The following is a 23,539-nucleotide window of genomic DNA, read 5'->3' as shown; positions in this document are numbered from 1 at the left end:
GAGTCTGTTGCCACCCATGTATGAGAGAACTCTGCTTCCCGTGAGTCAAAAAGGTGTCCATGCTTCGGAGTTCTCTTTCCAAACTCTAGGTTGAGACCTGGGCCTAACAGCCTCTTCCACCTTGGGGGCAGGACTTCCTGTTTCTATCTGCCTGGTTCAGCACAATGGAGCTGGAAGCTTTCCACTGGGCTCAGCAGTGTCTAGATCTTACGTGAGTTAACATGATATAGTGTGCACTGCTGAGGAGAAAGCTCCCCAGGAACCCAAAAAACAGGACGTATGTCAGCCCCCAGAGGAAGACCTTGAGCTCCCACTGGAGGACTGGCCATGTCTCCTATAATCTGGGTATGAGGTCAGCCACGCCCTCTACACCCTTTCGTGCACTGACTGCGGGGAAAGCAGGAGACGGGTTAAAAACAGAAGCGCGACCGTTTCTTTATTAAATTATACAAAAAGGGGAGGGGGCAGCTTCGGGGCTTGGCCCCAACCCCAGCCCCACCCCGGCCTGGCGCTGTCTGAGAGGAGGGAATCTGAGGGAGACCCAGGGATCAGGCAGGAGAAAGAAGGGCAGGCTGAGAGGCTCGAGGTGCAGAGGGGAAGGAGAGGCTTCGCAAGGACCGGAACATATGGGATGGTGAGGGAAGGCAGGAAAGAAGAACAAGAATGCTAGGGCAAGTGAGGGCTGGCTGGGGAGCTCAGATGAGGCGGATCGGGAGCTGGACTGGTGGCAGTGAGGGTGAAGGAGCAGTGTCTGGAGAGATGGAAATGAGAGGCTGGGTCAAAGGACAAGGGTCACAGCTCTGGGGCAGGGCCAGAGCAGGGAGCCAGGAGAAGGGGGGCTGGATTTGTGTGTTCCCGCCCCACCTCCAGGACCTGAGGGGCCTCCCATCCCCAAGCCCACGGGCAGGGGTTCATGCCGATGCCCCGTTTTCTGTCTTCTGCCTCTTGGGGTCTGCTTCATCCTGTGGAGAGGATAAAAGTTGAAGTAGCTGGACAAAGGAGACTTCCCCGTTCCTGCTGGCCCTGCTCTGGCCCCTGCCTATCCATGCTACCCACAAGGACCTGGGTCCAAATCCAAAGGCCACCCAGCCCTTGATATATTCCTGACAGCCCCTCAGACTCCAACCCAGCTCAAACCTCCTCTTCAGCAGTTCTCTTCCGCACGGGGCCTTCATCCTCCTCCTCTTCTTCTTCCTCATCTGAGGAGCCAGAAACAAGTCACTGGGGAAGGTTGGGAGGCTCTGGGAACGTCGCGCGTGCGCGCGCACACACACACCCCTTTCCATCCCAGTGTCCAGTCTTCAACTGCTCCCTGACTCTGCTCTTTTGAGTCTCAACTTTACAGCCCAGCCTTCCCTGCCCATCCCTACCTTCTTCATCCCCTTCATCATCATCCTCTCCATCTTCTGCAGTTTCTTCTTCCTCTTCCTCAGCTCCATTCTCCTCTTCCTATGGGGACCAAGACAAGGGGTGATGGATGTCAAGCCAGCTGTACTGCCACTCACTGGGTGATAAAGGGGCCTAGGAGCCTCAGGGCAGGGAAGGAATGAGAAGAGGTCGAGAGAATGGCAGGACCCCAGCACCCCCAGAAGGTAGGGGGCAGGAAGGATGTTTGGGCAAGTGTAGTCATCATCCCCCTGCTGCCTTCACACCTCCACTACTTCTTTCTTCCGTTCTTTCCGGCCAGCCTTCTCCTCCACCTTGTCCTTCTTTTCTTTCAGGTCCTGCAAGACAGAAGGTCACCTTTCTCTCAGCAAGGATGACAGACAGCCCTCGAGGGCTTCCAGCTCTGCAGCTAGGTCAAAGGTAGTAAGGGAAGGTGGCCATAGTTTGAGACACAACTGGAGTCCTCGGGTCCTTAGATATGGGCCATAACTGGCTGATTCTAGAGACTTCTGTCCCCCAGGACCCCCAGGGATGTGGGCAAGTGATGGTAAGTGGCCAGAGTCGCTGAGGCTCCCACCCCATCAAGTTCTTCCGAACCTCCCCTGGCTTAAGAGTTGAGCTCCACAAAGCAAATCCCCCATCTGCTGGCAGCCTGGCTGCCCCACCCCCTCACCCTCTCTGCTTGCCCCCGCTCTGCCTTTTGTCTACCTCAGGGGCCTTTGCTTAAGTACTCTCTCTCCTGGGCATCACTCCCAGCTTCTCCGTCAGCTTCTGAGGTCTTTGTATCCCTGCTGTGTCTCCCTAACCCTCCAGTTCCTACCTGGCCTAACGGCACAGGGATGTGGCGATCACCCTAACATGTTCCCCCATCGGTTTCTATCCCCAATCTAACCAGTCTCCGCGTTCCCTGCCGGCTCCACCTTCCGGCCGCCGAGGAAGGAGAAAGCACAACAAACAAGTGTGCGCCGGGGCGGGCGGGCGGGCAGGTGGGAGTTACCTGCCCAGAGCCCCTCCCACCAGGCTGTCCGCCTTCGCTCCAAAAGCCCAGCAGGTCCTGTTCTATTCTGACAGTGGGTAAGCCCCTCTGGACACACCAGCCTTCCTACCCCATGCAGATCCTATGTCCCCCTGGCAGGGGCCACCATCTCCTCCGCTCTTATCTAACGTTAGTATGCAACTCTTGTGTACACGATCCCAAGTGGGCCGGAGTTCTCCTAAGTAGATCACCCCAGAGGTACGTGTCCTTTCTAGAACAAGACTGAGGTAGAAGAGGTGCCAAAATGACTGGCCTGAGGACACTCTACTCCCTTCAGGAAGAGCACAAAACACTTGGACCCTCTCACACCAGACAGGTTTCCTCATTCTGATTTGTCGTTCCTTCTCTGTCACATGGTGGGTTTGGGCACTTGTATTACCAGGTGGGCTTTCTCATACGCTCCCGGGCCAGGCAGGGACTAAGTCAGCTTAGCGTGAGCCAGGCCCTGGCCTGAGTTTTCTATTGGGGTTGATGGAGGGGTGAGGGGAAGGGAGAGAGAATACCAGAGACCAAAGTCCACAGGGTTGGCCCCTCTCCTCCTGGGTCCTGTCCTGGTCACTGTCCTTCCATGATCTCTTGTCCAGGAGGGTATGTGACCTGCCCCCAGCTGCTAAGCAGCTCTCTGGCCTCTACAGGGGTGCACAAGCTCACCCAGGCTAACACCAACTCACACATCTGCGGGGAAGCACCCACACGCTCTGGAGACACATGGCCCAATGTTTGGGCATTCTGGCACAGTCTCACAGGAGCACAGTGTAGCCACTCACAAAGCAACAACATGCCTCCAGGACATCTCAGTCAGTCTCGGCATGCACACATGTAACTGACACGGGCGGTCCCACACACTCGCTGGATCTCAGACATACAAAGACGCCTACTCGGTGAAGTCACATGCCACCGCACAACCCACCGGAGGGCCACACAGGCACACCTTATCAGATCTCACATGTCCCCTCTTCCCACTGCCTTTCATCCTATCAGCTCCCTCCTTCCACTTGGACCTCGAGAACTATACTGCGCCCCCCCCAAAAAAGACTGGGCTCCCAGCCCCCAAGCCTGGCCGCATTAATTTCCCTAAGCGGCACTCCGCAGTTTCCCTGGGGAAATTAGAGGAAGACTGAAAGAGAGACAAGGGCAAAGGGATGAGGCCGGGAAAGGCAGCTGCTGAGAGCAAAGACAGCTTGACGTATGGTCAGGCGATGCTGAGCTCCAGCTTTTTCGAAGGCTCGTTTCTCCGTCTTTCTGGTTTTTAGAAATTCAACATGAGGGGAGGCGATAATGAAAAAAAATTGGAAATCGGTAGTAGAGGAAGAACAAATGAAGATGGGCAAAAATGTTTTAAAAAATTAAAAAGGGGGGGTGCAGGAGAGGCGCAGCCCTTCGGGGACGAGGACAGACGGTCGGGCGGCAAGGGGAGGAGCCGAGGAGTAGCCTCCCGGGAGAGTCCTGTTTACACTTGAGGATCCCAAACCGCTTAGCAGAGGAAAGGTGAGGTCATAGTGGCAAGAGACCTGGGGGCTCGGTTCGGACATGGGGCCCGGGCCGAGGCGGGCGCGGCAGGCAGGGCACGAGAGGGGTGGGGATGGCGGGGCCGGGCGCAGGCCGGGCGGCGAAGCCCGAGCCACGGCGCGCTGGGCCGCTAGAGGGCGCCGGCGGCGCCGAGCGGGGTAGGCAGCGCCGGGCTCCGAGCGGGGGGAGGGCGCAGCGGGGTCCGCGGGGACCGGGCGCCAGGGCCGCTCGGGGCCGTCGGGGGCGACCGGGCGCGAAGGACCGCGCCGATCCCGGGGCTGCCCGGGTGCTGGGCCGCCGCCGCCGCCCCTGCCCGTACCTTGGCACTCAGCTCGGCCGCTGCCTCCACGCTCTTCTCCGACATGGTGCCGGGGCCGGGGCTGGCGGGGAGCCGGGGTCCCGGGGCCGAGGCGGAGGAGCCCTGGACGGCGGAGGGTGGCCGCGGCCGGAACTTGGCGCGGTGGCGGCGGCGGCAGCGGCAGCGACGGCCGCTCGGCAAGCTGGCTCGCTGCAAGAGGCGGCAGAGGCGCGCGGGGTGGGGCGGGGGTGGGTCCGGAGCAGAGACCCGCAGGGCTGCGGCCGTCCGGAGGGCGGGCGGGCGGGCAGGCGGGAGGACGATGCGGGCGGTGGCCGGCGCGCTCCGGTCGCGGTCGCTCGGTCTTGCTCGCCGCCCCCGCACCAGCAGAGCTGCCGCCGACCAGCCGCTGCCGCCCCCGGGAAGGGAACCCGCTTTTAAGGCGGCGCTGCCCGACGGGAGGGGCTTCCCAGGGGTGGGGCAGGCGGGAGCGGGGAGGAGAGGAGAGGGGAGGGGGATGAAAGAGGAGGTTGGAGAGGTGGGGATAGGAGGATGAAAGCGAAGGGCGGGAGAGCGAGCGGGACAGGAGGAAGGACGAGACCGGGAGGGGGAATGGAGAGACTGACGGCTCGGGAGCGAGCGGAGTGGGGCGAGGAGGTGGGAAGGGGTGGGGTTCCTGCGGGGAGACACCGCTCCAAATGCCAGCCTACTGCCTGCAAGCTGGAGTCTGGCTCCTGGGGGCGGACTGGCCAGACTCCTGCTGACCTCCTCCTTTTAGCCCTGGGATTTTGCTAAAGGGGGGGGGGGGGGTGCGGGGAGTGGGGAGTAGATGTAGAGGCTGGGCAGGTATTTGAGAAACCAAAAGCTGAAAGGAGAGGAAGAAGGCTGCAGAGCCACTTCCATTTCTCGCTCCTGTCCGCCTTCTCTAGGTGGCCTTGAGGAGGAAAGTGAGAGTACAAAGGACAGCCTGGGCCTCTTGGCTGGACTTGACATTTGTGGTCCTTGGCGTGTTCCTTCCTGTCTGTTTCCAGGGATGTGAGGGGCCCTCTGATGTTCTCATCTGCCTCTTTATTCTTCTCTCTTCTTACCTGTCTCACCTCACTTAATTGCCTGGTTCACCTCTCTTCATTCATATAGACCGAGACCCCTCCCTTACAACCATCTACATCTCGTATGTCTCAATTTACTTTGTTCCAGATAACACTGTTTTCTTACCTGACTGTCACCTGGCCCTATAAACTTAGCTAATTTTCAACTCTCTTTCTGATTGTCCTTGTACATTTTCCCTCTCGTTGCTCTTCTCTGTCTCCCCCCCCCCCCCAAGTCTTTCTGAATTCAATTGTCCTTTGCACACACGGGCCCAGATACGGGGTTCCTTGTCCTCAGCGCCTCACCCCTAGGTTCAGAATCTTTAGATCATTTTTTGAGAACCCTAGGATTCAGAAAGAGACGGGCTGGCCTGTCAGTCTGAGGCCCGAACGGTGGATGAAGGAGAAGGCTGGGCATTGGGAAAAGATTGTCTTTGGTGTGTGTGTGTGTGTGTGTGTGTGTGTGTGTGTGTGTGAGAGAGAGAGAGATCTGTCATTATTACCCCTCACCTTTTCCAAATCATTTTTATTTCCTTAATAAAAAACACCACCTTTAGCCAGATGACCTATTCAGCACTTGGGAAGCTGAGGCAGGAGGATTGCCATTAGTTTGAGGGCATCCTGAGCAATACATCTTGCCCCCTCCCGACCCCCCCCCCAAATTAGAAAAAAGGGAAGCCATTGTTGGTCTTCCATCATCATTTAGCATGTGAGCGTGTCAACACACCATCGTTTGGTCTCTCATACACATCTCCTGGTTTCTCTGACTCTTAATTCAGTTTCTTCGTCTCATAAATCTTGGCGCCCCACCCTGCTTTTTCCTGGCAGGGTTCGGTCCACCTTTTCTCTGAGATCTCTCCACTTCCCCTTTTCAATGCGCTTCTCAGACTTCAGTGACTGATGTCTATAGCAATCTCTCACCATATTCCATCTCTGTACCCTTTCTTGCTTCATTTCTCTCCCCTCCCTCCCCCCATACCCCCCCCCCCAGCCCCGCTCCCTTTGGGTTGGTCTCTTTCCTCTCCCTCCCGCCTTCTTTTTTCTCTGCCTTCTCTACTCCACCTCCCAGCCCCGCCTGCTGTCTCGGACACCCTGCTGGGCTCTTACCCTGTTGCCCTGGTAACCGCCCTCAACTCCGGTCACCTCCACTCCCCTCCCCCCTCCAATCACCGCCACCATCAACCTCCATCCACCTTCCTCCTGTTTTTCCCGAGAGCCAATAGAAACCCTGTTGCCAGGTGGAATGCTCATTTGAATCAGCCAATCCAAGATCCTAACTGCTTGCCCTGCCTTATAAGGGGATGTGAAGAGGGCCACTCCCCCCACTCCCGCCCCACAGGGGACGAGCCCCACCACTGTCTTTTCACTCTGGCCTAGGAAGGAGATTAAGACCCTCTGGCTTACCCTCTCATAAAGGGCCTATCATCCCATTTCTTTAGATGGGACCACCAGGGTTGCAGTGAGGTGTGGGACGGACCTTGGGGAGTGGGTTGGACTGTGGGCTGGGCCTCAAGGCTGGGGGTGGGAATGAGGTGTGATTAGGGAAGGGGAGGCGGAGGGAGCCGGGAATTTTGCCCAGGGAGGGGTGTCTGGGAGCGGAGGCAGCTGCAGTGGAAAATTCCAGGGAGATGGCGAGGCAGAGAATGGGAATCCTGCCCCAAGGCCCAAGGGAGTGCATAGAAATCTAAGAACTTGGACATTAGGGTCTTCAGGGACTGCTGGGGGGCATTCTACAGGGCTGGACGGCCGATTCTAAATCCCTTCCTATGGATAACGGAGGAACCACCCATTATCCTTTCTAGCTGGTTAGAGCGCAGACCAGAGTCTCCTAAAGTTCTGCTTTTTGAGGAAGCAGCTGGGAGACTTGAGGTGAATTTGGAGGAAATGGGATGTTGAGAAGAGAACCCACCAGAGTGGCCCTTTAAGGTCTGTCTTTGTGCCTCGGGTCACTGGTGTCAAATGCCAACGTTTGCTTCTTTTGTTTCGCTCCATAGAAGTACTCTTGAGGTTTTGTGGAGGCCTGCCTATTCCTAGAATTCTATTACTCTACCTTGTAGTTGAGACATTTCCCACGAGTTGAGTGGGGAAAAAAAAAAACAAAACAACTGTGCTTACACATCTTCTGAAAGTGGGAAAAAGGAGAGACCAAGGTGAGAAGAACAAGAAAGGCCGGAGCCCCCTGGAAGCTCTGACATCTGGCTGAGTTCCTAGAAGTTGCTCTGCTCTCAAGTGTGGAAGGTGTTCCCTTCTAATTGCTTCAGACTCCTCCTTAGTGAGGTCTCCAGTTCCGTTGTCAGTGTGCCTGTGTTCTTCCGCCCAGTGCTGAGGAGAGCCTGTGTCACTCAAGGCAGTGGGGCACACAAGTCCGGAGAGCTGGGCCATCTCCCTTAGCCTTTATTAAATCTTTAGTTCACTCCCAGTGACCACAGTTTTTTTATTTCCCAATTTTTTTATTTCCCAATTTTTCCTTCATCTTCGGAAAACAAAACAAAAAAACCTCCAAGTCAGGAGACGACGAACACTTAGAAATTAACCAAACCCGGGGCTGGTGAGATGGCTCAGTGGGTAAGAGCACCCGACTGCTCTTCCGAAGGTCCAGAGTTCAAATCCCAGCAACCACATGGTGGCTCACAACCATCCATAACGAGATCTGGTGCCCTCTTCTGGAGTGTCTGAAGACAACTACAGTGTACTTACATATAATAAATAAATAAATCTTAAAAAAAAAAAAAAAAAAAAGAAATTAACCAAACCCTTGTTTCTAGTGTGTTGGTGCACTCCGGCAGAAGGCAGACCTCAAGTGTGAGCATGGCTTTTTCCTTCTCCCATGTGAGTCCCGGGAATCAAACTCAGACCAGCAGGCCTGGTGGCAAGCACTTCTCTTTGCCCCCCACCCCCCTTTTTTTGGGAAGGAAAGCTTTATTTTGGTGACCATCCCCTGTGATACAGTGATGCAGGCTATTGTGGTGATGAAGACAGTTGTGGTAAACAGAGTCAGAAGCAGTGGTTTTCATTAAATTCAAAGGCAGGAGAGAGTGATGCAGACTTGTGCTCGCTCAGAGCCTGGTGTCCTTTATTATTATTATTATTATTTAGTTTTTATGTCTGGGTGTTTTGTCTGTGAGTGGTGCCCTATTTGTGTTCCTGGATCCCACTAGGAGTCCAGAAGAGGGTGTGTGAAACCTTGGAAATAGACTGTGAGCCTCCGTGTGGAATAAAACCCAGGGTTCTCTGGAAGAACAGTCAGTGCTCTTAACAGATGAGCCATCTCTCCAGAGCCTTCCTTCCTCTTTTTTTTTTTTTTGAGGCAGAGGAGTCTCACTATGATGACCAGGCTTGCTTCCTACTTCTGCCTCCCCGTTGTGGGCTTTAAAGGCCTGAGATACCGCGCGCGCGCATGTGTGTGCGTGTGTGTGTGTGTGTGTGTGTGTGTGTGTTTATACACATTTGTGCAAGGCGCACGGCTCATGCATATTCAGGTGCCCTTGGAGGTCTGGAGAGAACTTGAATTTCTGAAGCTGCAGTTACTGCCAGTTGCCAGCTACTGGACTTGGGTGCTGAGATTTGAACTTGGAGGCCGGGCGTGGTGGCGCACGCCTTTAATCCCAGCACTTGGGAGGCAGAGGCAGGCGGATTTCTGAGTTCGAGGCCAGCCTGATCTACAAAGTGAGTTCCAGGACAGCCAGGGCTATACAGAGAAACCCTGTCTCAAAAAAACAAAACAAAAAAAAAACAAAAAAAAAAAGAGATTATCTTGAACTTGGACGCTCTGCTAGAACAGCAAGAGCTCTTCGGTCACTGCCCGCTTTCCTCTTTCTATGCAGCCCAGGTCTCCAGCTCATAGAATGGCTTAGTCTTATCTGCAGCAATGTTTATATATTATATGTTGTATGTAATACATATATTTTATACATGTGTATCTGTGGGTGTATACATATATATGCATGCTAATCTTGGCTACATACTAGGTTGGAGGTGAGGCCAGGTTGGACTATGTAAGACTCTGTCTGTTTCAACTGACAAGCATGCAAACAACAAGAAAAATAGCTTCCACAAAGTAGTATGAGACAATGAATCCTTGTAATCCTGGTATTCTGGAGTTTAGGCAGCAGAAGGACTTCAAATGCAAGGTTGGCATGGGCTATCTATGAACACCCTGCCACCAATGGCAAGACCTTGTCACACACACACACACACACACACACACACACACACAAAACCACTTTCAAAACACAGTACCAGGCTGGAAAGATGGCTCAGTGGTTAAGAGCACCAACTGGGGCTGGTGAGATGGCTCAGTGGGTAAGAGCACCCGACTGCTCTTCCGAAGGTCCAGAGTTCAAATCCCAGCAACCACATGGTGGCTCACAACCATCCGTAACGAGATCTGGTGCCCTCTTCTGGAGTGTCTGAAGACAGCTACAGTGTACTTACATATAATAAATAAATAAATCTTTTTAAAAAAAGTTATTAAAAAAAAAAAAAAAAAGAGCACCAACTGTTCTTCCAGAGGTCCTGAGTTCAATTCCCTGTAACCACATGGTGGCTCACAACCATCTGTAATGTTTTCTGATGCCCTCTTCTGGTGTGTCTAAAGAGAGCAATGGCGTTCTCTTATACATAAAATAAATAATTTTTTTAAAATTGTTCATTTAAAAACAAAACAGTCACATCATATGTAATTAATCTGGTCGAAAGAGAATGGAAATAAAATTTAAAGTTAGCTTCATTGATCTTATTCACCATCAAAATTCTACTCAGATATGTCAATTTTAGTGGAAGAACTTTGAATTTCCATTGTGCCTTTATATCACGCTTAGAGTTGTCTGTTTGTTTTGAGATAAGGTTTCTCACCCTGACAGTCCAGTAGACCAAGGTAGCCTCAGACTCAGAGATGAGATGTGCCTGCCTCTGTCTGGAGTGCTAAGATTAAAGAAGTGACCCACCATGCTCTGCCCAGGCTTAACTTTAAAGCAGACATGATGGCAGCCACTCCTCATCATGCCAGCACCCTGCAGCTGACTGCTAGGGTACAGATCAGTGAATTATCAGATTACAGCCCTTTTAAGCTGTACTTTAAAAACCTTTCTAATCTATTATCTTTATGTGTGTGGGTGTTCTGTCTGCATGTATGTCTGTGCACCGCTTGTCTAGTCTTTCAGAGACCAGGAGAGTGTTGCTGTGCCCTTGGGATTGGAGTTTTGGGTGGTTTTGAGCCATCCTGGGGGCAAAGCTCAGGTCTTCTGGAAGAGCAACGGTTGCCCCTCACCTCCGAGTCATCTCTCCAAGGCTGTACTTTGATGTGAAGAGCTCTTGATCTGTAATCCTTCAGGGCAGGGACTAGTCTTTTGCCTTCAGCCTTGACTCTCGCCGCCGTATACTACAGTCCCTGCTAGCTACTAAGAGGTGTGCTAAAGTTTGTTGAAGTATAAGAGTTATGTTTTATTAATCCCAGCACTCGGGGAGGCAGAGGCAGGCAGATTTCTGAGTTCGAGGCCAGCCTGGTCTACAAAGTGAGTTTGTTCAACACTTCCTAGTGAAGTGTTGAACTTCTTCAGGACTTGAGACTGGCTGCCATTTTGAGGCAGGGTCTAGCTTGCGGTGATCCTTCTGCCTCAGCTTCTGGAATGCTGGGGTTACAGGTGTGGCCTGCCTTACTCTTTGGCTGGTTTTTCTCACCCTCAGCTTTCTCCTTCACTTGTGCACCCAGAATAGTTGACTCCGGTCCAACGTTCTTCTGTCGTTTCAAATTCTCCCTCGTATTTACTCTTCAAAAACTCGTTATAGACTTTCAGAAAAATCCATAAGTCACAGAGCATTTAAAGATGCTTCCCGGCACTGCATCAGTACTTTCTGCGATGAAAGACAAGACAAACACTCTGAGCCGGGCGGTGGTGGCACACGCCTTTAATCCCAGCACTCGGGAGGCAGAGGCAGGCGGATTTCTGAGTTCGAGGCCAGCCTGGTCTACAAAGTGAGTTCCAGGACAGCCAGGGCTACACAGAAAAACCCTGTCTCGAAAAAAACAAACAAACAAACAAACAAAAGACAAACACTCTGACAGTGTTACTCGTGGAACACAAGGCATTGTGCATACCCCGGTGACAGCTTCTACCACGGACCTACACTGTCAGCCTGAGAAGTTGTCATTTGTTCAGTTCAGTACAATAAGCATGTGATTATTTAACACTTGAAAGCACGGCTAGCTTATGGGCTGGGCAGTGTTATAGAGTGTTTTGCCTCTCATGCATGAAGTCCTGAGTTTAATACTCTTTACTGCATAAACTAGGTGTGGGAGATGACGTGCTTAAAACTAGTCAGGAGAGGTGGAGAGGGTCAGAAACCAAAGTCGTCATGGGAGTTTAAGGCCAGAGTGATATATATGGGACCCCCATCTCAAGAGAGAGAGAGAAAGAAAGTGGGGGAGCGACTAGTTCCCACTAAGAAACAAAATGAATTATTTATTTAAGTTTTGCTGTTTGTTTTTACTGATGCAGAAGGTCAGACTTAGGGTCTAGCACATGGTGATCAAGGCTCATACCATTGAGTTATACCATCAGGCCTAATTAAATAGCCACATGTGGCCAGCAGCTACCATATTGGACTCCACAACTTTAGATCTTTGTTTTAAGCTACCTCCTTTTTAAAAAAGCTTTATTTATCTGGGCATTAGTATTGGTGGTGAACTCATACCTTTAATCCCAGCACTCCAGAGGCAGAGGCAGAGGCAGGTGGATCCCTGTGAGCTGGAGGCCAGCCTGGTCTACAGAGCAAGTTCCAGGACAGCCAGAGCTATACAGAGAAACCCTGTCTCAGAAAAAATAAAAATACTTATTTTATCTTTAAATTATGTTTATGCCCATGTGTATACATAGTACAGGTGTTAGCAGAGGCCACAGATCTGGAACTGGAGTGACAGGTAGTTGTCAATCATTTCTGACTTCGAGTCTCTGTGAACTCATTATGTGGAAGGACTTCACCACTGAGCCATCTATCCAGCCCCTTAACCATATCTTTTTCTTTTTTCGTTTTTGTTTTTTTTTAGGGTCATTCTGGGGATCAAATCCAGGGCTTTATGCATGCCAGCCACACGCCTCACCACTTCGCTGTTAGTCCAGCCTGCAGCCTGCCTCTCTGCCCACAGCCAACCCCTGCAATTTGTAATTAGAATGTCAGAGCCAGGGAGCTCCAGCTGCTGTTTGCGTTCGTTCCTACAGGTGGCTGCTGTGCACTTAACCTCAGGTGTGTTTACAACTTTCACACATGACACAGCCCATGGCTGATTCAGGGGACCAGCAAGGGGAAACTAAGCGGCTAGTGAAACACGCACTTGACCTAGCAAGTTAAAGACTTACAAGAGGATAACGAGGAAGCGTCAGTGTGTGGTCGATGGACCTTCCAGGTGACTTTTATAGGCTCTCTGCTCCAGTCTCTCTCAACTGCTCCATCATGGAGGCCTGCTGAAAGTCCCACCCACCAACCACATAGCTGGAACCCTGGAGGCTCCCAGGTCTAGCACAGGAAACACTCAAACAGAAGCCGACTGAAATCATCCTGTGTTTCCTCTCTTGGTTGATGGCACTTTCCTCTGTGCAAAATTAGACCTCGTTTTTTTCTTCCTTTCCCTACTCCCTTGAGCTTGCATTTGGTCCCCACCCCCCTGACTTGCATGTGCTCAGAGGCTCACGATTAAGTGATATGAAGCTCGGCCAGCTCACAATTGTCAATCTCGAGTTTGGGGTTTCTGTATCTTCACACCTACCTCGGTTTCCCTATTGCCATACCTGCTGCATCAGACAAGCTCAAAAAAGAAAAAAAAAAGTTTCCAGGAATGCACAAAAGGTCTTTCCATTTAAACGACAAACAGGCTGTTGTGTGAGTTCCCTGCTTAAAACGTTGCTCCACCCTCTGCCCTCTGTTCAAATATCCAACTGTTCTGGGCTGGTTCCAGATATGTGACCTCACATTCAAAGAGGGCCCCTTCTCTGGCCCAGCTCTACCCTCTCAAGGATTTCCTGACCGAGTCCAGCCAGATGAGCAGAGAATGTAGGAGGCACACTCAGTCCTTGTCCTCTCGAGCTTCAGTCCCTCTCACTCCTGTCATCTACGGGAAATGCCAATGACTGACAAACTCCTGCCCTTCATTGATCCGATAGAGAAGAGACAGAGACCAAGGCAGACAGAGAGGGAGGGAGAGGAGAGGGAGAAGGGAAAGAACAAGAACAGGAGGTGAGGAAAAGAGAAGGCAGGCAGACATAACTGCTAGTGGCTTGTAAATGATATCCTTCCATTTCCTAGAGAGCTATAAGCCACCAGGGACACTGACACAAGCTTGCATAGCTCCCAAAATTTCAAGTGTGTGTGTGTATGTGAGTGTGTGTTGGTAAGGATCCAGGAGATGGCTCTGTGTGTACAAGGTAAGCTCTTACACAGGGCTACATCCCAAGCCCAGCTCAAGAACTTTTAAGCTACAAGAAAGCAACAAGCACCCTAGATTCCAAATTCTGTCTAATAGAAAAAGTTAAGTTGTAATTTGTAAATGTTCCTAGGTGAGGAAATACACTCATTTAAAATTACATGGAGGCTCTGGAGAGATAGCACGGTGGTCGAGAGCACTCCCTGTTCTTGGCAGAAGATCCGGGTTCATTTCCACATAGTGGCTTACAACTACCCAGGCCTTCTCGGCACCCTCTTCCGACTTCTGTATGCATCAGGCAGGCACAGACATACATCAGGCCAGCAAAACATTCATACACATCAAATAAAGAAGCCTTTTTTTCTTTAAAAAAATTTTTTTTTATTTATCTATGTTTTTGTTTAGACAAGAACCCACACTGTAGTTCCAGCTTTCCTGGAACTCACTACATAGACCAGACTGGCCTCGAACTCAGAGAGATCCTCCTGCCTCTGCATCCCAAGTGCGGAGACTAAAGATATGCATCGCCATAGCTAACCTAAATGAATCTTAAGATAAAATCATATAGAGCCAGTGAGGTCGCTCAGCAGGTCAAAGCAGCTGCCACCAATCCTGGTGACCTGAGTTTGGTTTCTGAAACCCACGGGGTAGAGGAAAAGAACTAACTCCAGATTGTCCTCTGACCTCCGCATGCACGCAGGTCTTGATAGAAGCACTCCATACCCAGGTGAATATACCAGAAATTAAGTTAGGAAAAGAGAGTGTATAGCACTGGCCCAGCATCCCACCCCTTGGGCAGTGACGACAGACAATCAGGACTTAACTTCAACACAGGAAGTTTCAGGTCAGTCTGGGTTATACAACAGGACTGTCCCGAATAAAAAATAGGGCTGTGGGCTTAGCTCAATGGTAGAGTGCTTATCTACCATATGCAAGGTCCTGGTTACACACACACACACACACACACACACAGGCATGCAAAGATAAAATGGAATGGTATGAGATTCTTAAGGTTTTCTGTCTGCTATCTTTTCTGACATCATCTCACATAGAGACTTGCTATGTATCTCTGGGATTACAGATTTATATCCAACAACATGGCAACATCCTTACACTCTGAGAGAAGGAAGAGAAAGGACTTAAAGAAAGGAGACAGGACAGCAAATAACAGACAGAAGAAGAAACCTGGAGATATAGCTTGCCACAGCGGCACCCAACTGGAATCCTTGTAGCCAGGAAGCTAAGGTAGAGTTACCATTAGTTCAAGTGGTCCAGCCTGGGCTATATAGCAAAAACCTATGTCAAAACAAACACAACACACAGGCAAGGAGACTCAAAGACCACACCCACCTCAAGGTGGCAGGGGCTGTCTTAGCCTCGTCTGTCTGTTTAATACACTAGACCCAGCACAGAGCACGTGCTCATTAAACAACTGTTGACTTGCCAAGCAATGTAGAACTTGCTTTGATGGCCAGGTAGGGAGCATATACCTTTAGTCCCAGAGCTACATAGTGAGAGGGTAGGAGACTTGCTTTCAAAAGAGACAAGAGAAAAGAACATTTGTGCCAGGCTTGGTGGCGCACGCCTTTAATCCCAGCACTTGGGAGGCAGAGGCAGACGGATTTTTGAGTTCGAGGCCAGCCTGGTCTACAAAGTGAGTTCCAGGACAGCCAGGGCAATACAGAGAAACTCTGTCTCGAAAAATCAAAAAAAAAAAAAAAAAGAACATTTGTGTAGGATATCTTTAAGTGTAGGTGGCAGAATGCTCTTTGAAGTAACATTCTTTTGTTTGTTTTTTCAAGACAGGAGTTTTCTTTTTTCTTATTTATTTATTTTTTTATTTTTTATTTTTTTTTTTGGTTTTTCGAGACAGGGTTTCTCTGTATAGTCCTGGCTCTCCTGGAACTCACTCTGTAGACCAGGCTGGCCTCGAACTCAGAAATCCGCCTGCCTCTGCCTCCCAAGTGCTGGGATTAAAGGCGTTCGCCACCACGCCCGGCTTGAGTTTTCTTTTTTAAATATTATTTATTTCTGTTTATATGAATAGGCCCCGAAAACCTGGGCGCTGTCCCGAGGCGAAAAGTTCATGGAAACTTAGTCTCCTGGAACTGTGGTATCCTGTGTAAAGAATGCTCCAATGTCCTTGCTTTAGTTGGTAAACGGATCTGTGTGCTTTCCCTTAATATTGCTTTATTACAAGTACTCCTAAGGGTTGATATTTTGACATATAGCTAAGTTAGATTCTAGGCAGTCCTTGATCGACCTTGGGCATGAATAGCTAAATCACTGGTTGATCCGACCTTGGGCATGGATAGCTAAATCACTGCCCCTCACAGAAATTTACCATTATCTAGGAATAAGGAAGTTTGTGACCTAAAGAGGAACCAGAGTAGATACTTAGAACTATAGGTAGCTGAGTTACACCCATACACAAGTATTTACAATGGCCTAGGGGGAAGGTGGACTATACTATAGACTAGAGAAGGATGTAGCCTTGGCTGTCCCAGCTCTCGGGAGCTTGATTGCTCTCCCCCTCCCCCTTGCTCCCCTCCCATACCAGGCTGACCTCAAACACAGAGATCCACCTGCCTCTGCCTCTTGAATGCTGGGATTAAAGGTCACCATTGGCCAAAGTAACCCTTTTATATAACCAGATTTATTTTTATTTTCTATGTATTTTGCCTATAGGTGTGTACAATGTGTACACAATCCCTCTAGAGGCCCAAAGAGGGCATTGGATAGCCTGGAACTGGGGTTTTACTGATTGATGATTGAGAGTCACAAAGTGGGTCCTGGAACAAGGTCCTCTGCAAGGTAGCAAGCTCCTTTTTCAGATTTATTTTCCGTGTAGATGTGTGCCAGCATGCCAGGTGTGCGCATACCCTTGATTTCTGCAGTGCATGTTAGAGCTACTGAAGCTGCAACTCTGTAGCTATCCTGGGTTTCTCTGGAATAGCAGCAAGCTTTGTTTATTTATTTTTTTAATTTTATGCTTTTGCTGTTTTTCTTTTAGACAAGCTATGTAGCCCGTCAGCTTCCAGCTCACAGAGACCATCCTTTTTCTGCCTCCCTCCCAGTGCCCCACCAACCATCAGTCATGTTTAGCCACTGAGCTGGCTCTGCAGTCCTGAGGTACTCTGGATGGAATGTCAAAGTGCTTTTCTTTAGAGCAAGAAGAAAGGACAATTGTCGGGTGGGATACCAAGAGACATTTAAAGAAGGTCTTATATATCAAATATCAATGAAAAACACATTTTCTTCTTTTTTTTTTTTTTTGGCTTCACTTTGCCAATCTGTCAGCTTACGTTAGCTATATCACTGTTTCTTCTGTTAGCACTATTTTTTTCCCACTAGCAATGATCAAATCGAAAGAAGCTGAGAGTCTCTGCTCCCAATCGTTTCCTGAGTAACCACTGACCCTTTTCCCTTGGGGAGTTGGTTAGAATAAACCTTTCTCTTCAGATCAGGTTCCACACGGTACCAATGTGGCTGACAGCCAGAGTAAAGAACTTGGGACAGTTTTGAGTTTGGATCTCTGTGGGTCAAAGTCTACCCAATACAGTTCAAATCCTCTGACCCAAAGGGGAGGGCTCTTCTCTCCAGCTCAGCCAGATTTTGTGCAAGACAATTAGTATGTCAAAATACCAGCCTCTGGCTTTGGAGTCAGCCCTCTTGGGCTTACTTTTTAGCTCCACCCCTGGGTGATTCTGCTTAATTTAACTCTCCACCCCTTTATTCTTCTAAACTTTAGTCCCTTGACCTATCTACCTGCTTAGAACAAAGAAAGTTTGAAAGACCTACGACCTAAATGAACTGGACTGTAGCTTAATGGTAGGGCATGTGCTTGGTATGCCCAAGGTCCTGAGTTGGGTCCTAAGCACTAAAATCAAAACCAAAAACGACAACAAAAAGCAAACAGACTTCAGAACTAACGCCTTTGCTCAGGCCAACCCTTCACAGACAGGTCCTGGAATGGTCCAGAAGCCTAAGCCAACACCGAGTCCTAAGGCGCTAGAGATCCAGCCCGGCCCAGGATCGCCCTCTGGCGGCCAAACTCCCAACCTGGATTCCCTTCCCTGGTTGGCCTTTTCCAAGGCTGAACTAGACCTGAGCTAAATTGTCACCTCCTTCTCTGCGTCACTCGGAGGACACCGCCCGCCGAAGCGTCTCTCCAGAGGGACAGGCCCACGCGCTCCCCTAGTTAAGCGCCCCTCCGGCAGTGTGTTTAAAGGTCCCCGCAGGGATCCGCCCCACCGGTCGCCCCCAGACAGCCCGCCTCCCCCCCCGCAAAAAAGGTGCGGCACACCCTGCCCCCACGTTGCTCTTAGCCGGTCCCTCCCGATTCCGCTCCGCCCTCCCCCACCTTTGCAGGAGCCTCTTCCTGTCCCCAGATCCCCGAGCCAGCTTAATGACACCTCCCACCCGCCCCAGAGGACCCGCCCTCTGGGGCTCCACGGCGCGCGCGCCGCCCCCCCTCCCATGCAGGTAGGTGGGGCTCCCGCGGCCCGCCCCCGGGGCCGTCCGTCGTGACGTCACTTCCGTTCGGGCCTGACCAAGGATCGGCTTCTCGGCCGAGGGCGGGGGTACGGAGGTGGCAGCCGAAGGCAGGAGGCGGTGCGGGAGGCGAGAAGCTGCCGCGCGGACCAATCCCTGAGTCCCGGGCCGCGACCCTGCTCCTGCAGCGCCCCGAGGAGAGGCCGGCCGGATGGGCCGCTGAGCCGGAGTCGGGGACCGGTGAGGCCAGGGCGGTGCGGCCCGCACGGCTGCAGGGATGCGAGCCCGGGAGTGGACCTTCCTCTCCGGCTCGCCCGGCGGGAGGCACGGGCTGGGGCAGTGGCGGCCCGGCTCGGTGGGCAGTGAGGCCTGCCCGGGGAGGCCTGGTAGCAGAAGACAGAGTAGTTGGGGGTCATTAATGGGGTGGCGGGCCGCCGTTCGAGATTCTCATCGAGTCTGGCGTCGGAGGAGGAGCTGACGGTGGCTCGGGGAAGAGAGGGTGGCGGGCGGGGGTGGAGGGGCACCCACTAAGAGGCTTGGGAAAAATTCCGTGACCGGCTTGGAGAGCTGCTGGCTCTCAGGTCTCATAGGTTATATGGCTCACCTGCCGAAGGGTCTTACCTGGAGTTTGGAGGGGTCAGTGATAGTGTGTGCAAGAGGCAGCCTTAAGAGTAGCAACACTGAGCTGGTGTGCATAAGCCTGGCCGCCTGCAGGAAACTCAGCCTCCGTATCTTCACAGTGTGGAGCCCCCTGGAGCTGAGATCACGATGTTCCGCTTCATGAGGGACGTGGAGCCTGAGGATCCCATGTTCCTGATGTGAGAATTCCCTCCCCCTCGCGCCCTCAGCCCATTCGGATTCAGGTCTGAGCAGTTCAGACAGACCCTTGGGTTCCCTTGGCTGGAACCAGTTAGAATTAGCTGGATACTCAGCTGCCGCTCTCAGAGGGAAGCCGGCAACCGTACCACTGTGTACCCTGACTTCATTTCGGGGAGGTGAAGAAGGCTGGGGGTTAATCTGCCGTCTATAGTGTATGCTCACTCCGCAGGGACCCCTTCGCAATTCACCGTCAGCACATGAGCCGCATGTTGTCAGGCGGCTTTGGATATAGCCCCTTCCTGAGCATCACAGATGGTAACATGCCAGCAACCAGGCCTGCCAGCCGCAGGATGCAGGTAACAGTTGGAACATATCGAGACCTGGGGTGATTAGTTAAGTATGCTGCAGTTCTTGCCCTACAACCAGCTTTAAAGGGACATGACCTGCGTGGGAGGCAGACGAGTGGGGTCAGGAGTCTGGGAAAGGGGCTGTGTGACTCCTGTGGAGAGAAGGAAGGGGGGAATGGAGCACTGGCCTCCTTTGGTACAGTAAGGTGGTAGGATGTAGTTCTAACTTCAGTTTCTCGTCTTGTAGGCTGGGGCTGTCTCTCCCTTCGGGATGTTGGGAATGGTGAGTCCTTGTCTTCTCTTTCTGTATCTCTCGCATGAGTGCACACACTCTCGTGCGCACGCACGCACACACACCCCTTAAATGTTATTTCCAAATGCACCACTTTGGTGGTCTTAAAAATCTTCTCTTTGGATAGTTGACATGGTTCAGAGCCCATTGACTAAATTAAGGAGCTAGGGCTGGAGAAGTGGCTCCCGAGTTAAGAGCACCTAGCTGTTCTTCCAGACAACCAGGGTTTGATTCCCAGCACCCTCATGGCAGCTCACAACTGTCTGTATTTCTAGTCTTAGGGCATCTGATGCCATCTTCTGTTCTCTGCCATCATTGCATGAATGTAGTGAACAGATGTACATGCAGACAAAACACTCATACACAGAAAGATAATAAATAGAACACTCAAATACTACTGACACCCGGAAGTTCTTTTTTTTTTTTTTTGGTTTTTCGAGACAGGGTTTCTCTGTGTAGCCCTGGCTGTCCTGGCACTCACTTTGTAGACCAGGCTGGCCTCGAACTCAGAAATCCGCCTGCCTCTGCCTCCCGAGTGCTGGGACTAAAGGCGTGCGCCACCACGCCCGGCGTCCGGAAGTTCTTAACCACTGGGGAAAGTAAAATTGTATAGCGGTTCTTTTGAGGAGGGAAAGTTTGGGGTTCTTTTACAGGTCTAAATATTCAGAGGGTTTTTTTGTTTTGGTTTTTTTTTTTTTTTTTTTTTTTTTTTTTTTTTTTTTTTTTTTTTGAGACAAAGTTTCTCTATAACAGTCCTGGCTGTCCTGGAACTCACTCTGTAGACCAGGCTGGCCTCAAACTCACTGTTTACCTCTGCCTCCCAGTGCTGGATTAAAAAGGCAAGTACCATCAACATTTAGCATGCTCAAAGGTTTTAATTCATTGCCTTTGGGTCACTTCCTTAAAGATTGGGACGAGCTGGACATGGTACGCCTTTAATCCCAGCACTTGGGAGGCAGAGGCAGGCGGATTTCTGAGTTTGAGGCCAGCCTGGTCTACAAAGTGAGTTCCAGGACAGCCAGGGCTACACAGAGAAACCCTGTCTTGAAAAACCAAAAAAAAAAAAAAAAAAAAAGATTGGGACGGCAGGCAGGAGAAGCATTAGGGCGGTCACAGAGCCGGAGAAGGTAGCCAGCAGTTCATGGGGAGGAACTTGAGTGGTTAGGCTAGATGTAAGAAGGAAAAGGGGTCTGTCCTCAGGTGAGTGAGGCCCAAAGCCGCTGACTCTCTGGACTCTCGTCTTTCCTCAGTCCGGCGGTTTCATGGACATGTTTGGGATGATGAACGACATGATTGGGAACATGGTATGACTTGCCCCATAGTCTTCCCCTGCCTTGATCTCCGTGGCAGCCAACATGGTTGGGGGTGTGGCGTGTGCTAGTGAAGAAGCTGGGTCAGACGAGCACCCGAGTCCTGTGTTTGTTCTTAGACCCATGAGTGATTACATATGCTAGTGTTGGGCCTGAGGAATCGGGCGGTTGTGATGCGTTTCCCATTCTCACGTATTTTGAGAAAGATGTAGCAAGAGCGAGCAGCTGAAGGGAGCTCCCTTCTGCAGAGTAGGCCCTCCTCATTCAGTCCCTCCTCAGGAGCACATGGCTGCAGGGGGCAACTGCCAGACCTTCTCCTCCTCCACTGTCATCTCCTACTCCAACACTGGGGACGGCGCGCCCAAGGTTTACCAGGAGACGTCGGAGATGCGCTCTGCCCCAGGCGGGGTGAGTAAGGAACCCCTCTATCTCCGAGGAGGTAGGATGGATCGGCAGCCACAGGAACCAGGGGCATCTGTTTTCAGGACTGGGTCGTGGGTGATGTATTCATCCCGGGGAGATGTAGCCAGGGCTTTGTGGGGAGAAGTGAATGTGCCTATTCGCCTCATCCCAGATCCGGGAGACACGGAGGACTGTCCGAGACTCAGACAGTGGTCTAGAGCAGATGTCCATTGGGCATCACATTCGGGATAGGGCTCACATCCTCCAGCGCTCCCGAAACCACCGCACAGGGGACCAGGAGGAGCGGCAGGACTACATCAACCTGGATGAAAGTGAGTGAGCCTGCCTTCCTTCCGGGCAGCAGCCCCTGAGCTAGTTGCTGTAGACTGGAGCGTAGCTTTCTCTACCATCCCACAGGTATCTCAGGCAGGGCTGTGGGTGAGCCCTGTGCTTAGGCTCTGTTGCCAGCTTCAGGGCTGAGTCAGGTGTTGCCAGGGAGGGGGCAGAGCTTGACTGACGTCAGGTGCTGATGGTTGTACTTTCCTGTATGGAGATTGGCGGCTTTTCTTTTCCACCCTTTACTTTGTCTTTCTCAAATGAGCTCTTTATTAGCTTCCATGGTGTGTAGCTCCAGTAGTTGTGCCTCCCCATGATGTGTAACCCCAGTAGTTGTGCCTCAGGCTTGCCAGTGGCATCCAGGAACTGTGTTGAAGCTAAAATGGCTCCCAACCTCCATTCTCCCATGCATGATCTCAACCTTTGCCCTGGTTTCTGATCTCAGAATACTGTGGCTCACCGCCTTCCATGGCTGCTCTCTGTCCTCTTTAGGCGAGGCAGCAGCATTTGATGATGAATGGAGAAGGGAGACATCCCGATACAGACAGCAGCGTCCTCTGGAATTTCGACGGCATGAGGCATCTGTGGGTGGGGGGCGAAGGGCTGAGGGGCCTCCCCGCCTGGCGATCCAGGGACCTGAGGACTCCCCCTCCCGACAGTCGCGTCGTTATGACTGGTGAAGGCCCCAGGCTCTCAGCTTCTCATGTAAGTGCCTGAGAGGGAAGAGTGGGAATATGACAGACCAGAGGAGGCTGGCTGGCAGATCAGTGTAGCAGTTAAGCTGTCATGGGACAGGAGACTTGCTCCTTCTGAGTGGCTGGAAGATGCTCCTGACCCCAGACTTCTGTGTCCTTTCTCTGACAGGCTCATCTTTCCTTCCTCCAGGTGCAGGCTGAGAGGCTGAGTAACCATCCTTGAAATGACTGTCCTTTCCAACCTCCATCCCAATTTAATATTAAATTAACAGGCAAGCTGGCCCCACCTCTCCCTGGGTCTCAGGGAGAGCCTTCTACTGCCCCCCTTACCTACGTTTCCATCTTCACCCCTCACCGCGTGTCCCACCCATCCTGTATCCACTAACTTGAGTTCTCATGTTGCTGCTCCATCTCCAAGCCGCCTCATCTTCCCGAGCCCCTGCCACGCATCGAAGGGTTTGGGGGAGAGCTCTGGGTTTAGGGATCTCCGTCCCTCAGCTCCCCTGACCCTTGCCCACCTCTTCCTCAGAGCCCCACTGCAGATACCATGGTCCTATAAGGGCTGTGGAGAAAGTGGACTAGTTCCAATTCTTTGTCCCTTCCCCCACCCATCACAGAAACACTTTCCTTTACCCTTCTCTGCCTTTATAAAAATTAATGATTTGTGCAACTTGTAACTAGGTGTTTATGGAATAAAGGAGAATGGAAAAAGTGAAGATTCTGGATGTACTTTTCGTCTTTTGCCCCAGTTCAACCCCGCTGAATCCTACCTTCTGTCGTCTTGGCTCCACATGTGGCCCAGCTGTCTTAGGGTTTCTTTTGCTGTGATGAAACACCATAACCAAGGCAGCATATAAAAGAAAGCATTTAATTGAGAGGTTGCTTGTTGCAGAGGGTATGGCCATCAGGGCAGGGAACGAAGCGGCAGGCAGGCATGATGCTAGAGCAGTCGGCCTACATCTGCTCCACAAGCAGGATGGAGAGAGAGATTGGAAATGGCTTGGCCTTTTGGAACCTCAAACCCAGTGACACACCTTAGTCCTTCCTAAATAGTCCACCACAACTGGGCACCAAACATTGAATTATATGAGCCTGCGGGGACCATTTTCATTCA

General features: G+C 51.5%; 2 protein-coding genes across 3 annotated transcripts; one reads left to right on the top strand and one right to left on the bottom strand.

The window, feature by feature from the left end:
* Positions 1 to 410: 410 nt before the first annotated feature.
* On the bottom strand, positions 411 to 6,245 carry Ptms (parathymosin). The gene is made up of 6 exons (XM_085840860.1): positions 6,236 to 6,245; positions 4,251 to 4,960; positions 1,653 to 1,724; positions 1,371 to 1,449; positions 1,138 to 1,199; positions 411 to 962 (listed from the first exon to the last, which is right to left on the bottom strand). Exons 1-6 carry the CDS (start codon positions 6,243 to 6,245, stop codon positions 912 to 914), a joined length of 984 nt encoding a protein of 327 aa, XP_085696986.1. The 3' UTR covers positions 411 to 911.
* Positions 6,246 to 18,254: 12,009 nt separating this feature from the next.
* Positions 18,255 to 23,141, top strand: Mlf2 (myeloid leukemia factor 2). 2 transcript variants are annotated; one of them, XM_021164655.3, is made up of 9 exons: positions 18,255 to 18,464; positions 18,965 to 19,042; positions 19,273 to 19,399; positions 19,638 to 19,673; positions 20,933 to 20,986; positions 21,272 to 21,400; positions 21,567 to 21,726; positions 22,223 to 22,435; positions 22,595 to 23,141. In XM_021164655.3, the coding sequence occupies exons 2-8, from the start codon at positions 18,993 to 18,995 to the stop codon at positions 22,408 to 22,410; spliced, it is 744 nt and encodes a 247-aa protein (XP_021020314.2). In that variant the 5' UTR covers positions 18,255 to 18,464; positions 18,965 to 18,992; the 3' UTR covers positions 22,411 to 22,435; positions 22,595 to 23,141. The 2 variants fall into 2 exon arrangements, with proteins under 2 accessions (XP_021020314.2, XP_021020313.2); XM_021164654.2 differs by having other exon boundaries at positions 18,256 to 18,464; positions 22,616 to 23,141.
* Positions 23,142 to 23,539: the final 398 nt, after the last annotated feature.

This window comes from Mus caroli, unplaced genomic scaffold (genome assembly GCF_978045245.1).
Source record: "Mus caroli unplaced genomic scaffold, Mus_caroli_1 scaffold_7, whole genome shotgun sequence".
NCBI classification, from domain to species: domain Eukaryota; kingdom Metazoa; phylum Chordata; class Mammalia; order Rodentia; family Muridae; genus Mus; species Mus caroli.
This window is presented reverse-complemented; position numbering and strand designations above follow the sequence as displayed.

Coding starts and splice junctions, on each gene's coding strand:
- Ptms (XM_085840860.1), bottom strand. Junction 1,725..4,250: donor CGGCCGAGCTGAGTGCCAAG/GTACGGGCAGGG, acceptor TCTGTCTTGCAG/GACCTGAAAGAAAAGAAGGA. Junction 963..1,137: donor AGAGAACTGCTGAAGAGGAG/GTTTGAGCTGGG, acceptor TCCTCTCCACAG/GATGAAGCAGACCCCAAGAG.
- Mlf2 (XM_021164655.3), top strand. CDS start 18,993: ATGTTCCGCTTCATGAGGGACGTGGAGCCTGAGGATCCCATGTTCCTG. Junction 19,674..20,932: donor CCTTCGGGATGTTGGGAATG/GTGAGTCCTTGT, acceptor GTCTTTCCTCAG/TCCGGCGGTTTCATGGACAT. Junction 21,401..21,566: donor TGCGCTCTGCCCCAGGCGGG/GTGAGTAAGGAA, acceptor GCCTCATCCCAG/ATCCGGGAGACACGGAGGAC.